Source organism: Crotalus tigris, unplaced genomic scaffold (assembly GCF_016545835.1).
Source record: "Crotalus tigris isolate CLP2741 ecotype Arizona unplaced genomic scaffold, ASM1654583v1 scf7180000024401.5802323, whole genome shotgun sequence".
Classification (NCBI taxonomy): domain Eukaryota; kingdom Metazoa; phylum Chordata; class Lepidosauria; order Squamata; family Viperidae; genus Crotalus; species Crotalus tigris.
Genome location: NW_024100569.1, coordinates 3,523,559 through 3,540,785, shown reverse-complemented (window position 1 = coordinate 3,540,785; position 17,227 = coordinate 3,523,559). Strand labels below are relative to the sequence as shown.

General features: G+C 35.9%; 1 protein-coding gene across 3 annotated transcripts in view; it reads left to right on the top strand.

The window, feature by feature from the left end:
* Positions 1–16,774, top strand: part of LOC120301875 (synaptotagmin-like protein 5) — a 59,448-nt gene extending 42,674 nt beyond the window's left edge. For 2 of the 3 annotated variants that reach the window (XM_039329604.1, XM_039329605.1), the window contains exons 7-18: positions 464–611; positions 996–1,125; positions 2,195–2,301; positions 3,378–3,470; positions 4,799–4,864; positions 6,908–7,086; positions 8,830–8,932; positions 10,367–10,528; positions 12,327–12,435; positions 14,006–14,141; positions 15,145–15,353; positions 16,518–16,774. In XM_039329604.1, coding sequence (XP_039185538.1) covers positions 464–611; positions 996–1,125; positions 2,195–2,301; positions 3,378–3,470; positions 4,799–4,864; positions 6,908–7,086; positions 8,830–8,932; positions 10,367–10,528; positions 12,327–12,435; positions 14,006–14,141; positions 15,145–15,353; positions 16,518–16,660 — 1,585 coding nt within the window. In that variant the 3' untranslated portion in view covers positions 16,661–16,774. The remainder of the gene's footprint in view (positions 1–463; positions 612–995; positions 1,126–2,194; positions 2,302–3,377; positions 3,471–4,798; positions 4,865–6,907; positions 7,087–8,829; positions 8,933–10,366; positions 10,529–12,326; positions 12,436–14,005; positions 14,142–15,144; positions 15,354–16,517) is intronic. The other variant, XM_039329606.1, reaches the window with a different exon arrangement.
* The last annotated feature ends 453 nt before the right edge of the window (positions 16,775–17,227 follow it).

The following is a 17,227-nucleotide window of genomic DNA, read 5'->3' as shown; positions in this document are numbered from 1 at the left end:
CACAGTGAACAGCTGTGTTTAAAAAGTGAAAAATAGAATGGGGTTTACAACTTTCCCAATCTCTTGTTGCTACCATGCTAAGGCACTCCTAAAGTCACCTAGAACTCCCAAGATTTTCTGCAAATGACAAATATGTGGCTTTAGAAACATGTTCTATTTTATTTATTTTTTATTCTTTGCTTAACCCTGGTTATTACACTTTGAAACATATATAAGATGCTAGATTGAGAATTTTAATCAGCTTGTTCTCTTTGATTTTAGATAGATATATGTAAAATGGTATTAAATGGCATTAAGATTGCTATCCAGCTGATGCAAGGTTAAAATGTCCTCATGCCTCTAAAGTATTTGTCTAACTACTTTAGAACTATTGACAGAACATCATTTCTGATAGGTAATTTCTCCTTTTTTGTTTATCTGTATCAACCTAAATTAGAAGGCTAATTTAGTGCAATTTCTCTAGGGAGAACTCTTATTCCTCAGATATTCATGTTCTTGGAGACATAACAGACAACATGAAAAAGGCCGAAAGCCAAAGCAATGTTTCCACTCCACACTATCCAAGGTCACCAGCACTGAGTGCCCGCAGCATGACTATTGACTATGGCCGGGTAAGTTGATTGGTGCAAAAAGAGATTGGTTTGAGAAATAATTGTTTCATAGTGACAAATCTAGAATCTGGATTTACTTGTTTTGCTCCAGTCTTTTGAGTATTGGACAGAGAGATGGTGGAGAAAGCAAATTGAGATTGACTTGATAGTCTTAATTTATTTGTGTGCATTCTAAGACGATTCTGGCTTATTTCTTACATGTTTAACAAATCATAGTTAAAGCAAATTCTGAGTAACAACCATTTTTGAACAAACAATGAAAAGTTAGAATTATTGGATTGAACTTGTGGGGATTTGCTTCCAATACAACTAGTGTATTTTCATATGTTAAAAAGTTTTCTTATATGTGTGATTCATTAAATATATGTTGTTTTGTGTGAACAGGATTCTGAATTAGAAAACAACATTGTTATGTCTATCAGTGAAAGTATCCCTGCAGATTTGTCAAAAAGGCATCGTAGGAAAGGATCTAGAACACCTTCTGTGGCAATTTCTAGGACATCTTTATCATCTGGTGAGCTTTCACTTACTGATACTTTAATGTACTTGTGAATTGCTATCACTACCCCTTTTCATTGTTTAGCTTGTTTTTTCTCCCATGTTTTTTTTTCTCTTGGGGATTTTTTTTTTAGAATTGCTAAGAATTAGCCTTATACTAGGTCAGACAACTTTTGTCATTCTAGATCAGAGATGCAGAGCTTTTATCAATTCAGGGTTATATTGACAAATGCAGTTTGGAAGAGGAAAGGGAGGGAGTTAGATGAGATTTTGTGAGGTGGTCTCAGGGGTGAAATGGATGTCCTATAATATTCCTGCAAAGTGTACTGCAATAAAGACAAAGACCGACCGACTGACCGACCGACCGTATTTTTGGCTTACCAACTCTGTTGTGATTGCAGAGACCATCAAAAGATAACGATGGTCTGCACTTTTCGTAATTCTGATCTGGATCCTGGTGCAATATTGTTTATTTGATTCCCAGTGGCTCTCCAGGCATAGGTCACCTGCTGTCTGATTCTTTTTCAACTGAAGATAAATAGGGCTGAATGGAACGTTCTGCTTTAAAATGCACACTTTATTGTAGAACTGTGGTTCTTTCCCTTTAATGAAATCGCTATGTGTCTATCATAATTATTCTTAAAACAAAGATGAGATGGGTTTTTTTATAAACATCTGTAAACTTTAGCCTTTGCTGATCATTTCTTCTCTAAATTTTATTCAACACTTTTATATGCATAGCAATTGGATGAAAGATAGACTTAATAACTGTTTCACTTACTAAAAATAGATTGCAGGAGTGTTAGAGACTCAATTTGCATGACATACATTTTCCCTCTACTTGTTTGATTTTCCAAAGAATGAAAAAAAACGAAAACACCACTGGATTTCTTCCTGTGATCTATCTTTTTCGTTCTTGAATTTTATCTTTTCTGTAGGATTTAGCAAAGAGGAAATTGATGGGTAAAAACAAGAAGTTGTGGAAAAATAGATACATAATCCATCATACAAAAAAGTTAAAAGATACAATATCTTCTGTATAGATTGCTAATACACTATATATGGCTTTTCCTTATATTTTGCAGATCGTAGTAGATCAGAGAGAGATCTCAGCGGATCCTTTTCAGAAGGAAATGAAGATACTTTAAGCTTAAGAAGTAAATCTGTACCTGGAGCACTGGACCATGATGTGGTGAGCTGGAAAGATACAAAGTTTACAGATTAGAATATTTTGACTTTTTTATTTTATTTTGATTTGACTGATTCCAGTAATTCATATGTATGTCACAGTTTATATCAAAAGTACAAATATATGCGAATAGTTAATGAGTTGCCTTCATTTAGTGAGCAATGGCAGCAATACATATACTTTGCAAACTTTATCTATCTGATATCTGCACATGGATTCTGTTCCTGATCTCTTGCTTCTCCCTCTATGGACACAGCCCGAACAATTTACAGATCCTTAGCTAAATGTGCCTTTGAGACTTGTTCTCATTTGTCTCTCGAAAGAGAAGATGTTTCTGAACAAGGATCAGCTTCATACTCAGTTTCTACTCCACTTAGTTATTACCACCACCTCTGTCACCACCTTTTTGTCCTCCTTCTATCATAGTACCATAAAGTGAACACGTGAAACAATCAGGCAAAAATGTGAATGTAATCGATTTGTTTTTCCCCTTGAAGCACAGCTTCAGGATTTGGCCCAGCCAGAGGAACCACTGTCAGCACTTGCTTTGTCTTTTGAAGTGAAGGGTGGCAGTTGGCAGCTGCCTAGCAGAACACAACATTTTAATACAGAGTGGAACTCCAACGTCACTGGCAGCTGCTCCATGTCTAACAACCACAAGAGCAATTGCACGGGGCTTTCAGTCTTGGCAGGCAGAGGAGAGCATTTCCCTTCAGTTTTCCATCTTTGCAGTCTCAGCAGAGCTTCAGCTTGGCTGTTAAAAGGATCAGCCACACTAGGGGACACAGTTTAAATAACTGTGTGTAAGGAAACCTTTTTCGGTATAATTTGTAAGGGAGAGTTTCAGCTGTTATTGTTAAGTATGACGGGCTAGATGTTCACAATAACTGGCAATATCTCAAACACTAAAATGTTCTTAAAGAGAAAAAGTGAAACAGGGCAAGATACTGAAGTTAAGGTAAATGGTTTTATTTAAAAAGCAACAGAAGATAACTTTTTCCCCATTTAGTCCTTCACTCACCCCCTTCCTAATACATTTGATTCCTTAATGGTGGGTGTGTGCTTTTGTTTCCCATTAGGACTACCTGAATGAAGCAGAAGAGGATATGGATGACATTATAGCCTCTGGCTCTTCAAAAAGGCAAAGTAATTTGGCAAGTGGATTTTCCATAGTAAGTTCCTATTAAATGCATACGCATGCCTTCCTTTTACAATTTCTTCCTACAGTATATTAGATTTTTGATACATAGACCATGTTCCTTTCTAATATATTTTATTCTGTTGTATTTCATTCCATGGCTGATTTTTAGCTTCAGTTCTCCTGTTTTAGTAGATTAAATGCCATTGCCATTATTTGGATTTTAGAGACTTTAATTTTTGTTCAACAAAAGCACTTAGTTTGATGGATATAGCCAATAGTTATGGTATATAGCAGGGGTAGGCAACCTTGGCTCTTTTATGACTCATGGACTTCAACTTCCAGAATTCCTGAGCCAGCCAAGCTGGCTCAGGAATTCTGGGAGTTGAAGTCCCTGAGTCATAAAAGAGCCAAGGTTGCCTACCCCTGGTATATAGTAACTACTTTTTGCTTATTTATAACTGGGGATTACAAGAAGTTTCAGCTGTGTTATTGAAGTTTATAAGAATTAGTCCAACATGTCAGGAGGGCATAGGATAGGGCCAAGTTCATCAGGCTGATGACATCTGGATCCAATAATTATTTTCCTTTTGTGCTAGAAAGAAGATTGTACATTACACATATTAAGCAAATAACAGCTTAACATTTAAGATAGCACTATTATAGTTGTTGTCATTATTAGATAAAATCCCTCCTTTATTTTGTAAAAGCCAAGGCAGTGTATATAGTTCTCCTGCTTCCTCTTTTCCTCATAACAACCACTTGGCAGGTCGGTTAGACTGAAAAAGAACGTCCAGTCCAAAGTCACATAGCTAGTTTTCATGCTTCTGGAAGGACTAAATTCCAGAAGCAGGACTAAAATTCATTTTCCCACCTTCCAGTTAAGTACCCTAAACACTACACCAAATTGTGGATAATTTCATTTGATGCTTGGCAAGTAAATTATTTGTTGGCAACTAGCAAGTAGTATAATTGCTATAGTAATTACAGCATTTAAGTATCTTGCATTCTAAGCAATTTTAAATGGTTGACTAAAATACATTAGCTACAGATTGTTGGTATGTGGGTAGATAGACATCAGCCTTTGATAACAAAATGTTTTTATCCAAATATTTCTATAATACTGCAAAAGGAAAATGAGTGCTCAGCCTAAGGTTAAATTCATTGTTGGAGAGATAACATAATTTCTTGTATATCTGTCTCTATAAATGGGGGTTATTTACTAGTCACTTTTCTCCATACAGCAGTTTATGTCTTTTCTTTATCCATTTTTACTTTCTCAAACTGTTCCTTGAATTTCTATATCCCTATTAGTGCTACATAATGCTCTTCTTTCCTTTGCCTTTTGCCTACTTCATAAAGAATTCTCCTTCAAATTCTGAAAGGAAATGGAACTACTTAAATGTTCCAGAAGCAGATGGTGATACTGTAAGTTCTCTCAATTTTCTGACGCATGCAAGAGCTCATCTCTGTTCCTGTTTCATTTCTACATATATAAATAGCAAAAACAAATTCTTTAAATTGATAATAATTGCTCCATTAAGTCACTAGCTGACAATAACAGTGTCATATTCTTAAAAGTTAGAATTCTGTTTTGTAATAGAAACATATACGGAGAAATAATTTTTCTATTCATTCAGATTATTTGAATGGAGGATAACATAGAATCATAGATTGTAACAGACCATTTAGGCTTCCAGGTCCAACCTCCTGTTCATTGAATGAAAGCATCAAGGAATGATGGCTGTCTAGTCTTTACGTGTAAACATTCAGTGAAGGAGAACCAACCAACTCTCTAGAGAATATCAGACTGGAAGCTTTCTCTGTCTCCTACGGTATTATGCAACCAAAATCTGTGTTCCTATTAATTAAGTCCATTATTCTGTATCCTACATCCTGGAATGGCAGGACTCTTGTGGTGTGTGGCATCCTTTCAGGTATTTGAAGGATGTTGTATATCCTCCTTTAACCATCTTTTGTCAAAGCTAAACAAAACAAGTGTTTCAATTTCTCTTTATGAGGTTTTGTTTTTCATTCCATGATAATCTTCATTGCCTTTTATTGGTCAGCTGCAGCTTATCTAAATCCTTGTTAAAGTGTAATATTCAGACTAAGATTGTTGAAGTAGAGGGCAACAATCATTTCCTGTGGACTTGCAAATGATATTTCTGTGGATGCAAACACATAGCATTACACTTGCCTGCTTTGCCACTCTATTATATAGCTATCATTTGTAATCAACTAGCGATCAAAAAACTTGTATTGCAACGATTATCAATAAGTTAGGTATCTCCCTTCCTATAATCCTGCATTTGGTTTATGTGTCTGAAATGAAAACCATCACATTGTTCTCTTTTACATTTTGTTCTGTTATCTTCAGCTCGTTTCTCCAATCTATCAGGGTTATTTTTAATATAACTTTTCTCTTCTTGGCTGTTAGTTATTTCACCCATTTTTGTATCATTTCCAAATATGATAAATATTCCCCACACCTCTTAATCTAAATAATTAGTGAAAATATTGAAACGTAGAGGACTCAGGACTGATACCGCTTGATATCTTCATCTGATCCGATGAGGGGTCATTACTGATTTTCAGGCCAGCTATATATTTCCTTCTCGTGAGTGCCATCCAGATCAGAATGTGCTAATTGGCATGTCTTGGTAGTCCTCATCTTATGACCACCACTGGGACCAGGACTACCATCACCAAGCAAGTTGGTTGTTAAATGAATTGCATCTGATTTTGCAACCTTTTTTTTGCCACAGCTGCTTCAGCAAATGTGTAATCCCACATTGACTTTGCTTGTCAGAAGCTAGCTGGGAAAGTTGCAAAAGGTGATCACATGACGTCAGAATGCTGCCAACTGTTGTAAATACAATAAGATTTCCAAGTGCCTGAATGTTGATCACATGACTGTGGGGACACTGCAATGTTGTAAGTGTGAGGACCAGTCATAAGTCACTTTTTTTAGCACTGTCATAGCAGTTGCTAAACAGTTAGGTCGAGGATTACCTATATTTGTTCAAATGTTTTGCTGACGGTAAGATATACTACAACATATTATCAGTTAGGGAAGTGATTTAATTAAAAATATAAGTAAGTTATTTTGGAATTAAAATACTAAATTGGGCACTTAGGTCTCCATCCATGGGTTTACTGGATGAGTTTAGGATAATCTCTGATCTTAATTTTACAGGTGTGCATGTATGTGAGAATGAATAAGACACTTTGACTTGTTTGAACAAATAAAATAAAATGGGTATGTTTCTTCAATGGGATATTGAGATTGAATTTTGCCATCAACCAACCCTGATATCATATTGGTTGAATCGTTTGCAGTATAAAAATGGCTAATTCTATTTCTCTTTAGTGAGATGTTTCCCTAATAGAAATGACTGATTAGTTTAACAATAGTATATGAATATAACTCAGTTTGATATAGGCTTCCTGTCACTGTCTCTTTTTCAGACCAGCATTAACAGTATGATGAGTGTTTACAGTGAAACTGGGGACTATGGCAACGTGAATATTAGTGGTGAAATTTGTCTGCAAATCAACTATAGCTATAAAACAGGAGCCCTTAACATACTTGTAAAAAAATGCAAGAACTTGGCCATTGCTGATGAAAAGAAACAAAGAACAGATCCGTAAGCAAATCTCTTTTTTAAACTAAACTTCTATTTATTTACTATCCTTGTTATGTTTGCTTGTTAGATTTGCCTTCCACAGATCTACTGTTTAAGACAGTAGAATATCATATACGTATCGTTGTGCTAGAGTTTGCAAAATGTGAAAGGCAGCATGAGTTTCTCCTATCTTCTTATTGAAGCTTTACTTTAAATGAAATAAGAGCCATATCAGTTTTAGTCCTTGCAAAGGTTGAGAAATATAGTTGCTTCAGTTGGTGAAATCTAGAATCAGCTCAGGGAAACGGGCAGCATAGAAGTTTAATAATAAAATAAATAAATCTGGAAATGGTGAACTGGTATGAATATTTTTCCAGTTTGATAACTTCAGTGCTACACTGCCTATGAGAAAAGACTTAATTTTGGTGAAATGAAAAACCCATGTTTACTGCTAAATGGCTTGTGCTGGTATTCTTACTTCTCTTTTCTTATCCTAAAGACTTTCCAATTAGAAAATACAAATTTAAATTCTGATTGTCAACTGACCATAATTCTCTGCAATGTTGTTCTGGCAAGTGTAGTGTGAATTCAGTAACTTAGTAAACAGAAACCAGAGTGGAACAATTGTTCCTTAGTTTTTCTCTAAAATTATAACTGTAAAAAATAATCAGTTTAAGGAAGAAGCTGAATTTTTCTGTCTTCTCCTGCCTAAAAAGTAAATGGTGGGGGAAATGAGAGAATTATAGCTTTTCTTCCACATTCTGTGGCAAATAGAAGGCTCTTTGAGAAGAGATTTCTTTCAGTGCACTAAAATTGGAGAACGAGGAGTCTTTTGTTTTCTTCTTGTTCCCTTCTTTCCTTATTTTCTACAATTGAAAGTAATCCTAGGTACACTGAAGCCTCTTGTACCTGCCTGAGGACAAATGGTAGGAAGGAATCAGGATAAGGAATAAAAGGCTGAGTAGTAAGGCAGGAACTTTCACAAGCCCTAATGTTCCAGCCAACAGGCTCATGCAAGCTACACATAGCAATTGTAATTTATTGCATACTGAAAAATGAACTGCATGCCCGATCTTTCTCATGGGCCCTGAGAAGTAATAATGGAAAAGATCATCACTCTCCAATCTGAGATTGTGAACTTCCCAGCTACATGCAGCTGGTTATTGTGAGACAAAGAATAGGCTGGACCTGACAGGGCTTCTCTAATGTTCCTTATTTTGTGGTGAATCAAAACTTTGAAGAGTAATAATTCTCCTGCCTGTACTTCACATTGTTTATATGGAATTCTGTGTTTCAGTAGATTTCTGACTGCATATTTCTGGTGATAGCATATGGAACTAGGTAACAAATAACCTTTTGGGGAAGATGACATCTGTTTTTTGATTTGCATGGCAGGAAATCAGGAGCAGGAAGTATAAGTCTCACTCGGACTTGGTTGTGGTATTCAGAATGCATGTAGGAGGAGCCATCATATGATTCTTTGTTCCTCTATGTAAATATATATATGTATATATTTCCCCACAAATATATGTCTATTTAAACTGTATATATTTCCAGTATATCTCTTGCTATATAAAACAAAGACATCTGATGTACCACAATACATGAGAGAGCAAATAAAGCTAAAGTATAACCATTCTGACGTCTCTGGTTTAGTTTTGGCATTGTTATACGTAAGAATTTTCTTTATATGGACATCTACATGTTTGTATATTAATATTGTAACTTTTAGCAAAATTGATAGTTTATTAATTTAATCTGTAGTTATGTCAAAGCGTATCTTCTGCCAGACAAGTCTCGCCAGAGCAAAAGGAAGACAAAAATCAAAAGTAATAGCACTGATCCTGAATTCAATGAAATGCTTAAGGTAAGATAGGAACTGGGACAACACCATATACATTAATATTTCCTCTATGGTCAAAATGAGAAATTCTTGGTTGAGTGGTTTGTTGGTTTAAATTATTTATATGCTGCACAGTACCTGCATGGTAAAGATGTCCTTGAGTTGAGCTGTGCTTCTGGTGACTCTCTGGACATGTCCAACTAGTTTTTGGGTTGTGCTTGTAAGTGATTTGCTCAGGGATTTCAGTCCACTTTGTCTAGATATTTTTGACTTTTCTGTTTCATCTAAAGTCACCCTCCCATATTTGTGTCATCCACAAAACCTTGTGTCAGCCAGTTCCATCATCTCAGCCATTGATAAATGTTTTCAATTGCATAGGATCAAAAATAATCACTGATATTCCACTCGATTCTTCTGTCCAAGATGAAATGAGATTGTTCAGGCAACTGAGGCCATTTAACAGTTGCATCTTCTACCCCACATTTTAATTAATTAATTATTTTTAAATTTTGGTGTCATCCAATTCCAAAATAACTGGGTGATTTCTTTATTAAGAAATATATATATATCATGAGTCTATTAAGAAAAATATGCGTCATGAGGAACTCTGTCAAAAGCTTTGCTGAGAATCTGAGAACATTCCAAATCTACTGAGCTGTAGTTCTATTGTTAAAGAAGGAAATATGGTTCATTGGCACAATTTGTTTGCAACAAAACCATGTTTGCTCTTGTTAATTGCAGTATGCTTATTCAAGTGCTCACAGACATGTTCTTTATAATTTGTTTGAGGACTTTGCCCAATGTTGACATTAAGTTGACACTTCCTTGTACTTCCTGGGCATCTGCTTCCCATTTATTTATTTAAAGGAGAATATTTGTAGCTCAGGGTTGAAATGAAGAGTTCTTGGTGCACTCTGAACTCAGAGAGCACCAAGGACTCCTCATCTATTTATTTATTTGCTTATCTTATTTGTATGCCTCCCATTCCCAAAGGCTGGAAAACTAACAGTCAAAAATCACTAAGGAAAAAACCCCCCACAAAAAACAAAAAAAAAAATTAAAAGGCTTTTCAATTACATGATAAAAAATGTAAAACAGTTGTGGAATTTAAAGAACAACTTTCTTAATAACAATACTTTTATCAGTTTTGGAGAATTTAATATCACCAGTTCATTTTCTTTCTATTTTAATTATGAATAATGTTTCAGAATCAACATGCATACAGGAGGAGATGGAAGGACTGTAGTTTAAGACAGGTGTAAACACAGGTTTTCAGGAGAATAATTACATTTTATGTATTTCCCTTCATAATTTGAATTGCACTAGTAGGAAGGGAAAATATTGCATCATTTATTATCTGTTAATACCTTTGGATATACTTAGAAGTTCTATACTCTCACTTACTGGGTCCTAAAAATATTTCCCTTAAAAATATGCTCCTTTTCTATCACTCAATAGTATGTCATTAGCCACACGCAGCTTGAGACTCGCACTCTGCAACTTTCTGTCTGGCATTATGACAGATTTGGGCGTAACAGCTTTCTGGGAGAAGTAGAGATTCCCTTGGACTCATGGAACTTTGAAAATCAAGCTGATGAATGGTTCATGCTTCAGCCGAAGGTGAGAAGGTCCTGTTGGTTTAGAGAAGTGGCATGCAAATTTATATTGCAATCAAATTATCCACTAGTTGAAGGCAACTTAGCTGAAAGATGGGTCTATTCCACTGTATAGTGTTCTTTGAGTTTTGAAATTAAAGCCATCACAACAATAAAACTACAGAGGAAGTATTGTATGTCCCACAAAGGCTGTATCACAAGTGGCTCTCAAACTCTAGATGCCAGTGTGTTTTCCTGTAGCTTGGACAGATCAGTTTGTTCCTGTCCAACAAACTGCAAGTTTTATCATTTCATTTGCAATCTAATATGTGAAATCTGTTCTTTTTACCTTCTGTGCTTCTGTAGTCCAAAAAGGAATGGATTATTCCCATATCACATATTTTTGTTTGTTACTGTTGGGAAAAGGCATCTACACGTAAAGACAAGTATAACTATTTAGGGGAAGCCCTCTAATTCATTTATCACTCTCCTGATATTGTCAAAGTAATAATCCTAACACTTTTTTAGCACCTGGATTCATGAAGAATTTTGGCCACTCAAGTCAGATAAATATCATAGTGAGTTATGTCTCTTTCTTGAAATATCTGGCCTTCTCCAAACATATGTGTCTCCATGTGGTCGTAGTTTCATTTTTTTAAAACTTGATACCATTGTATATTTAATTGTTCTAATATGTATTCACCTTTGTTCCTTTTCTTGTTTTCCTCCCCACCCTAACACTTGAGTTATTTCTGATTTATCTTGTTTTGTTGAAATTTGAAAATATGTTAATGTGATAAATTTGATAGAAAAACAGGAATAGCAAAGCCATCGTGATATTATTGAAGTCTGCATAAAGCTTAGAGTTAAGTGGGAAGTGTAGCAACAAGGTTTACTGTCAATTACATAAATATTAGAACAATGCTGAATGTCACAAGACCCCTTAGTTCCCATTTCTGTCCCTATTAAAGAACTAGCAGTGGATTTGCAGGAAAGCTCCACTTTTACTTGTCAATGATCCAAGCTCTTTATTAAACTTAAATTTGCATTCCTATGGCCACCAACAAAGAAAGCCTGTCTCACCAGCACCCTCCACATTGCAGAGGAAAAGTTGGTCGCTTTTGTCCTCTATCTAGTAGGCAAACAGAGGGCATGTGTTGGGCAGTTTGGAAGAAGCTTTGCAGTGGTTCAAGCTGTCTTAAGAGAGAGAGAAAAACACCTAGGAACTGGACATTTTAAAGAAAACTTCTTCCTACTTCCTTGCTGGAAGCTTATAGAGCAGTGATGGCGAATCTTTTAGAGACCGAGTGCCCAAACTGCAACCCAAAACCCACTTATGCATCGTTGGGTGCCGGGTGGGTGTGGCCCATTGGCTGGGTTTGGCCCATTGGGTGAGCGTGGCTGCGGTGGTAATGGCATACTAGGTGGGACTAAAAAGTTCAATCAATCAATTCCAACTTTGCAAGATCTTTTTTTTTCCCTGCGAGAAGTTGAAATTGACTGATTGATTGAACCTTTTTTTGTTTTGTACACGGCAGCGGAGGCCTAAAGCAAAAAGGTTTTATAAAACCCAGTTGAAGGCCTAAGACTAGGGGGACAGCGCACGTGCCCACAGAGAGGGCTCTGCATGCCGCCTCTGGCACCCGTGCCATAGGTTCGCCACCACTGTTATAGAGTGTAGGAAGTAGAAGTTTGGTCATTTGAAGCTCATCTTCATCTGTATACTCTTTATGTATACCTCAAAATAATGCGCAACATGCTCTAAAAGTGAAGGCGAATATTTATTAAACAAGACTTTCTTCTATTTTACTTTCTTATTTTAGATGGAAATTGCCACTGATATTGGGCTGCAGTACAAAGGAGAATTAATTGTTGCTTTACGGTACACTCCACCTGAGAGGAACCTAACGCTTCCCCTAGGAGAGATTCAAGGTAAAAGAAAAAAAAAAAACCTTTGATGCATCCAGAAATGTTTTCCTTGAATTGTTTTAATTCATGGTCTTCTGCAGACATTAGGAACAAAAACCCAGCACTACAAAACATTGAAATTGTTGCTGTTCAGTTGGTTTACTACTTTCTAAAAGAATTTGAAACCACAAATCATTTCATCTTCCTATATTATTCATCCCCAACACTATATCTTTTGGAAGCAAGGGCAGGTTTTGTTAGCTGTAAATTCATTAGCTCCCTATTCAACAGCATTTTCTTATAATGTCATCTTGTTGAGTAACAAGACTTGACATTTTCATTGTATGAAAAATGCTGCAAAAGCTGCAAATTATTTCTACTCAAAATTCCCTTGTGTCTGTATATCTTGGGGTGACCAAGGTTGGTGTGATTGTCTGAATCCTGAGAACAACTGATAATCGGTCAGCTGTGCCCACCCAAATTCAGCAGAGGCTAGAGAAACAGGGAGAAGGTATCTGAAATTCAAAGGCAATCTACTTTTCAGGACTCCTGTCCACCAGAAAACTATTTTTAATGATGAGTAATTGGTGTTTGAGAGGCAGTTTGGTGTAGTGGTTAAAGCATTACGCTAGAAACTGGGATATCATGAGTTCTGCTTCAGGCTCAAAGCTCACTGGGTCACTTTCTCTCAATCCTAGGAAGGGGGCAGTGGCAAACCATAAACATAGATTTTCATATTTTTAGTTGTACTCCGCCCAGAGTCGCTCTGTGAGTGAATTGGGCAATCTCTAAATTTATATGTATAAATTTATAAATATATATAAATTTAGAGATTGCCCAATATAAATCAATCAATCAATATAAATGACTTCTGAAAAACCTTGCCAAGAAAACTGTCCAGGCAGTTCCTGAGAATCAGACATGGTTGAATGGAAAGAGAAAAAATGAAGTTTGGATAAGTTAGAGAGTTTGGGGTGTGCTGATCAATTTTTAAATAATTACTCTATGAGCTAAGATTTATTGTGGACCTTTTTTGCTTTTTATTATTTTTTATGACACCCATCCAGAGTTAAAATATGATGAACATAATGTTGTAAAAACAGAAAAGCATCGTTTTCCTCATCACTTACAGTATGTCTCAAGTTTAATAGGTTCAACTATTAATAACTCTAATTGCCATTGTGATCAGGAGGCTATTATCCTTCTCCTAGGTAACCATTTTTCAAAAACCTCTACGAAGGTTGAAAATTTCATCAATAGCCATAGCTGTTAGAAACGGTTTCATGCTATTCCTCCTTCATGCTATTAACTGTTGCTAATTGTTTTATGATTTATTTGCAATTTTAAAATTTCCTTTTATAGTTATTAGATTATATGATGTTTTTTATTGTGATTGGTCTTGGGCCATAAATATATGTTGAAGTTGCATCTGGAGCATAAATCCATTCAAGATACTCTTCTATAGGACAGAGACATTTGTGGCTTGGTTAAGAGGCATGGTTTGATGTATATTCATTATTAACCTTAGGATAGGCTACAATGCAAAATATGAAAGCTTCATATATTCCTCCATTCTTGTTTCCTTATTCTAAAGGAAAGAAGAGTTCAAAGAAAGAAAAAAAGGCAACCTCCCAAATACCATCAGGAGGCATATTGGAAATTGTCATCAAGGAAGCCAAGAATTTAATGGCGGTGAAATCAGGAGGCACTTCAGATACGTTTGTGAAAGGGTGATTTCCCCTATTCTGTCTCTGGTTATGTATGCTAGTAGACGTTTAGTATTTCTGTATTGAATACAGGTAGTCCTTGCATTATGACCATTGGTTCAGTGACTGTTCAAAATTATGATACTAAATAAGGAGGGATTTATAGTAGGTCCTCAAGAGTTCTGGCTGTCACAGCATCTTTGAAGACACGTGACTGATTTCTGATGTTCCCACCAGCCAAGATAATGGGAAAGCTGGCAGGGAATCATATGAGCGCCTTGCTTAACAAGATTGCTGTTCAGTGACAGCAAGTGAGATTGCAAGAATTGCGGTTGCTAAGTGAGCCAGTAATGTGTGATGTCACCCTTCACGATCACATTGCTTAGCGATGAAATTCTTGATCCCAGTTGCCCTGGTGATCACTTATATGATCATCTATTCATTTCCTCAAAAATGTCCCATACACATCAAGTGGCAAGATTTAGAATTTTTGAATCTTTACTTCCTTCCACCTTATTTTGAATATTTTAAACGGAAAAATAATAGTAGGCAACAGGTTCATATATCAGGATTGTATTGTATCTCTTAATCTCAGTTAGCTGATGTAATCTTGCATTTGCTATCCAGATCTAATTCATAATTCATCTCCTACTACATGCTAATATCACAATCTCAAAATAAGCTTATATGACCATGTATTATTTGCAAATCTCAGTATCGCTCCATGTCAGAGTTTCATTTTAAGAAAGTAAAAATATTCCAAATAATCTTTCCTTCTAGAAAAAAGGGCTCAATGAATGTTGCAGTGGCCAACTCTTATGACAAATGTTTTTATAGTTTTTTTTTTCCTTTGAGGGAAGGGCTATGGATCACACATAGCTGTTGAGTGATGTGCCAATGGCCACATTTTAAAAATGGGTTGGGTTAAGATAGTTCAATCAGCATCTTCTCAATTATAATTATATATTCGTAACAAACCTCCATATTCTTTTTCTTATTTCCCCCCCCCCTTCCTTTTGTCTCTTAGATATTTGCTTCCTGACAACAACAAATCTTCAAAGCATAAAACCCATGTAATAAAAAAGAGTGTGAATCCCCATTGGAATCATACATTCACTTTTAGTGGCTTGAACCCTAGAGATATACACAATGTCTGTGTAGAACTTACTGTTTGGGACAAGGAGTCTCTCGCCAGCAATATTTTCCTGGGAGGTGTTCGCTTGAGTATTGGAAGTGGTAGGTGTGGATAGATCTACCCTTTGATAGAAGGGAATTGAAAGGGAGACCAGCAAATGAAATATCTAGAATACTCTTTGTATTTAGATATGGGCAGCAGCCCTTGAGAGACCCATTTAGCTCTTTTTCTGGCAGCTCATGGGGAAAACTTGCCATATCTTCCAGAAAAGATATTGTAAAAATGTGGGAAATGGAAATGCAGAGCTTCTGGGAATGTAAACGCACCCATCCTTGCATAAGGTGCTGGATTGGGAGGGAGAAGACTCAGCTTTTAGACCCTTGCTTGGTTGTGGAGGTTGACTTTGGACCACTCAGTTACTCTCAGCCGAGCTCTGCTGTGGAGGAAAATAGGGTAAAAGCTTCCTATATATGCTGCCTCGAGCTTCTGAATGAAAGACAGGATAGAAATCTAATAATAAATATATCAATATGGTTTCTTAAATGATATGAAAAACAGGTAGGTAAATTAGTCTTTATCATTGCCCTCAGGCTGTTTGCCAATTTATGGATGGCTGATCCAGAAAATGTTGTCTTTCTTTCGTTTAAAAGTATTTATGATAACCCATTCTGATATTTTCCTAAAAGGTAAAGCTAAAAAGAATAAATAGTAAAAATAAAATTAATAAAAGAAGCAAGTAAATCTGATTAGAATTCCCAATAAAAGGGACAGCTAAGATCTTGTCCTATAATTAATACAAAAATAAGATGGCCAGAGTCAAATGGGAGTTTTTAGATTTATTTTTCAAAGTATTTCATTCTCCATACTACTATGCTTGTAAGAATTCAGCCTAGGAATTATTTTTTTAAGGGCAACAGCTTCCAGTTTGTAACGTAGATATTATTAAGATATTAAATCTTTCATATGTGGTTGCTGTGATTAGAGCTAAACACAACATCCCAGTCTAAATATAAACATTGCTCATTTTAAATGAAACAAACGTTTACACTGTACCAATGGTGGAAATCAGAGCTACAGATGACAGTTTGATAAGAGTTGCTATAGTTCTTGTGAATCTGGAGTACCATGTGTTATGAACCTCTAACAGAAACTTGGCAGATGTTGTGAAATGGACTTTTATGAAATATTGAATAGAATGAACGGTGGAATGATTTTTCTGATTGAAAAAAAAAATCAGCTGACCACTGTGCTTTGCAATTTTCCAGGTATAAGCAATGGCAAAGAAGTTGACTGGATGGATTCTCAAGGAGAAGAGCGACTTCTTTGGCAGAGAATGATTGATTGTCCTGGAGATTCTGTAGAAGGTGTATTAATGCTGAGATCCAGCATGGGGAAACGCAGACTCTGAGGAGTATGGTTTGCATAACACTGACATTACAGTAGTGTGATTTTAAATTGTAATAAGATGTAATGGAGACTGGTCTCCTGTCATGATTTGCACATATAAACATAAGGAAGTTTACTTTTATTCTGAATTTAAATTTTCTGAAATGGATTATGAATGCATTCGGCACTTTCCTAAATCCATACTGTAGCTCTTGTATTAATTTACCGAGGCTAAATCAGTAAAGTCATCTCCAAAACAAGATTTGCTGAGTTGTTAGAATGAGGTCATATAATACCCTCTACAGAATATGTCTCAGACATTTCCTTTATTATTTCAATATGTTTTCTCAGAAAAGATATATCAGTGATTGATAAATTAATGAAAAGTCATTGAGGCTAGTTCATTATAATCCCATTTCAAATAAGCCTAATGAGTTTGGGAAGTGAGTGCCAGGTACGCTCTAGGAGTAATTATATTCCTACTTTTCTCAGGCTGCTATCCACAAATGGTTCCCAATAGATTTTATAATAAAGAGTTAGAGAGTCTCAAGTTACCTGCTTATAAACAGAATGGTATGGGTTAGAGGTA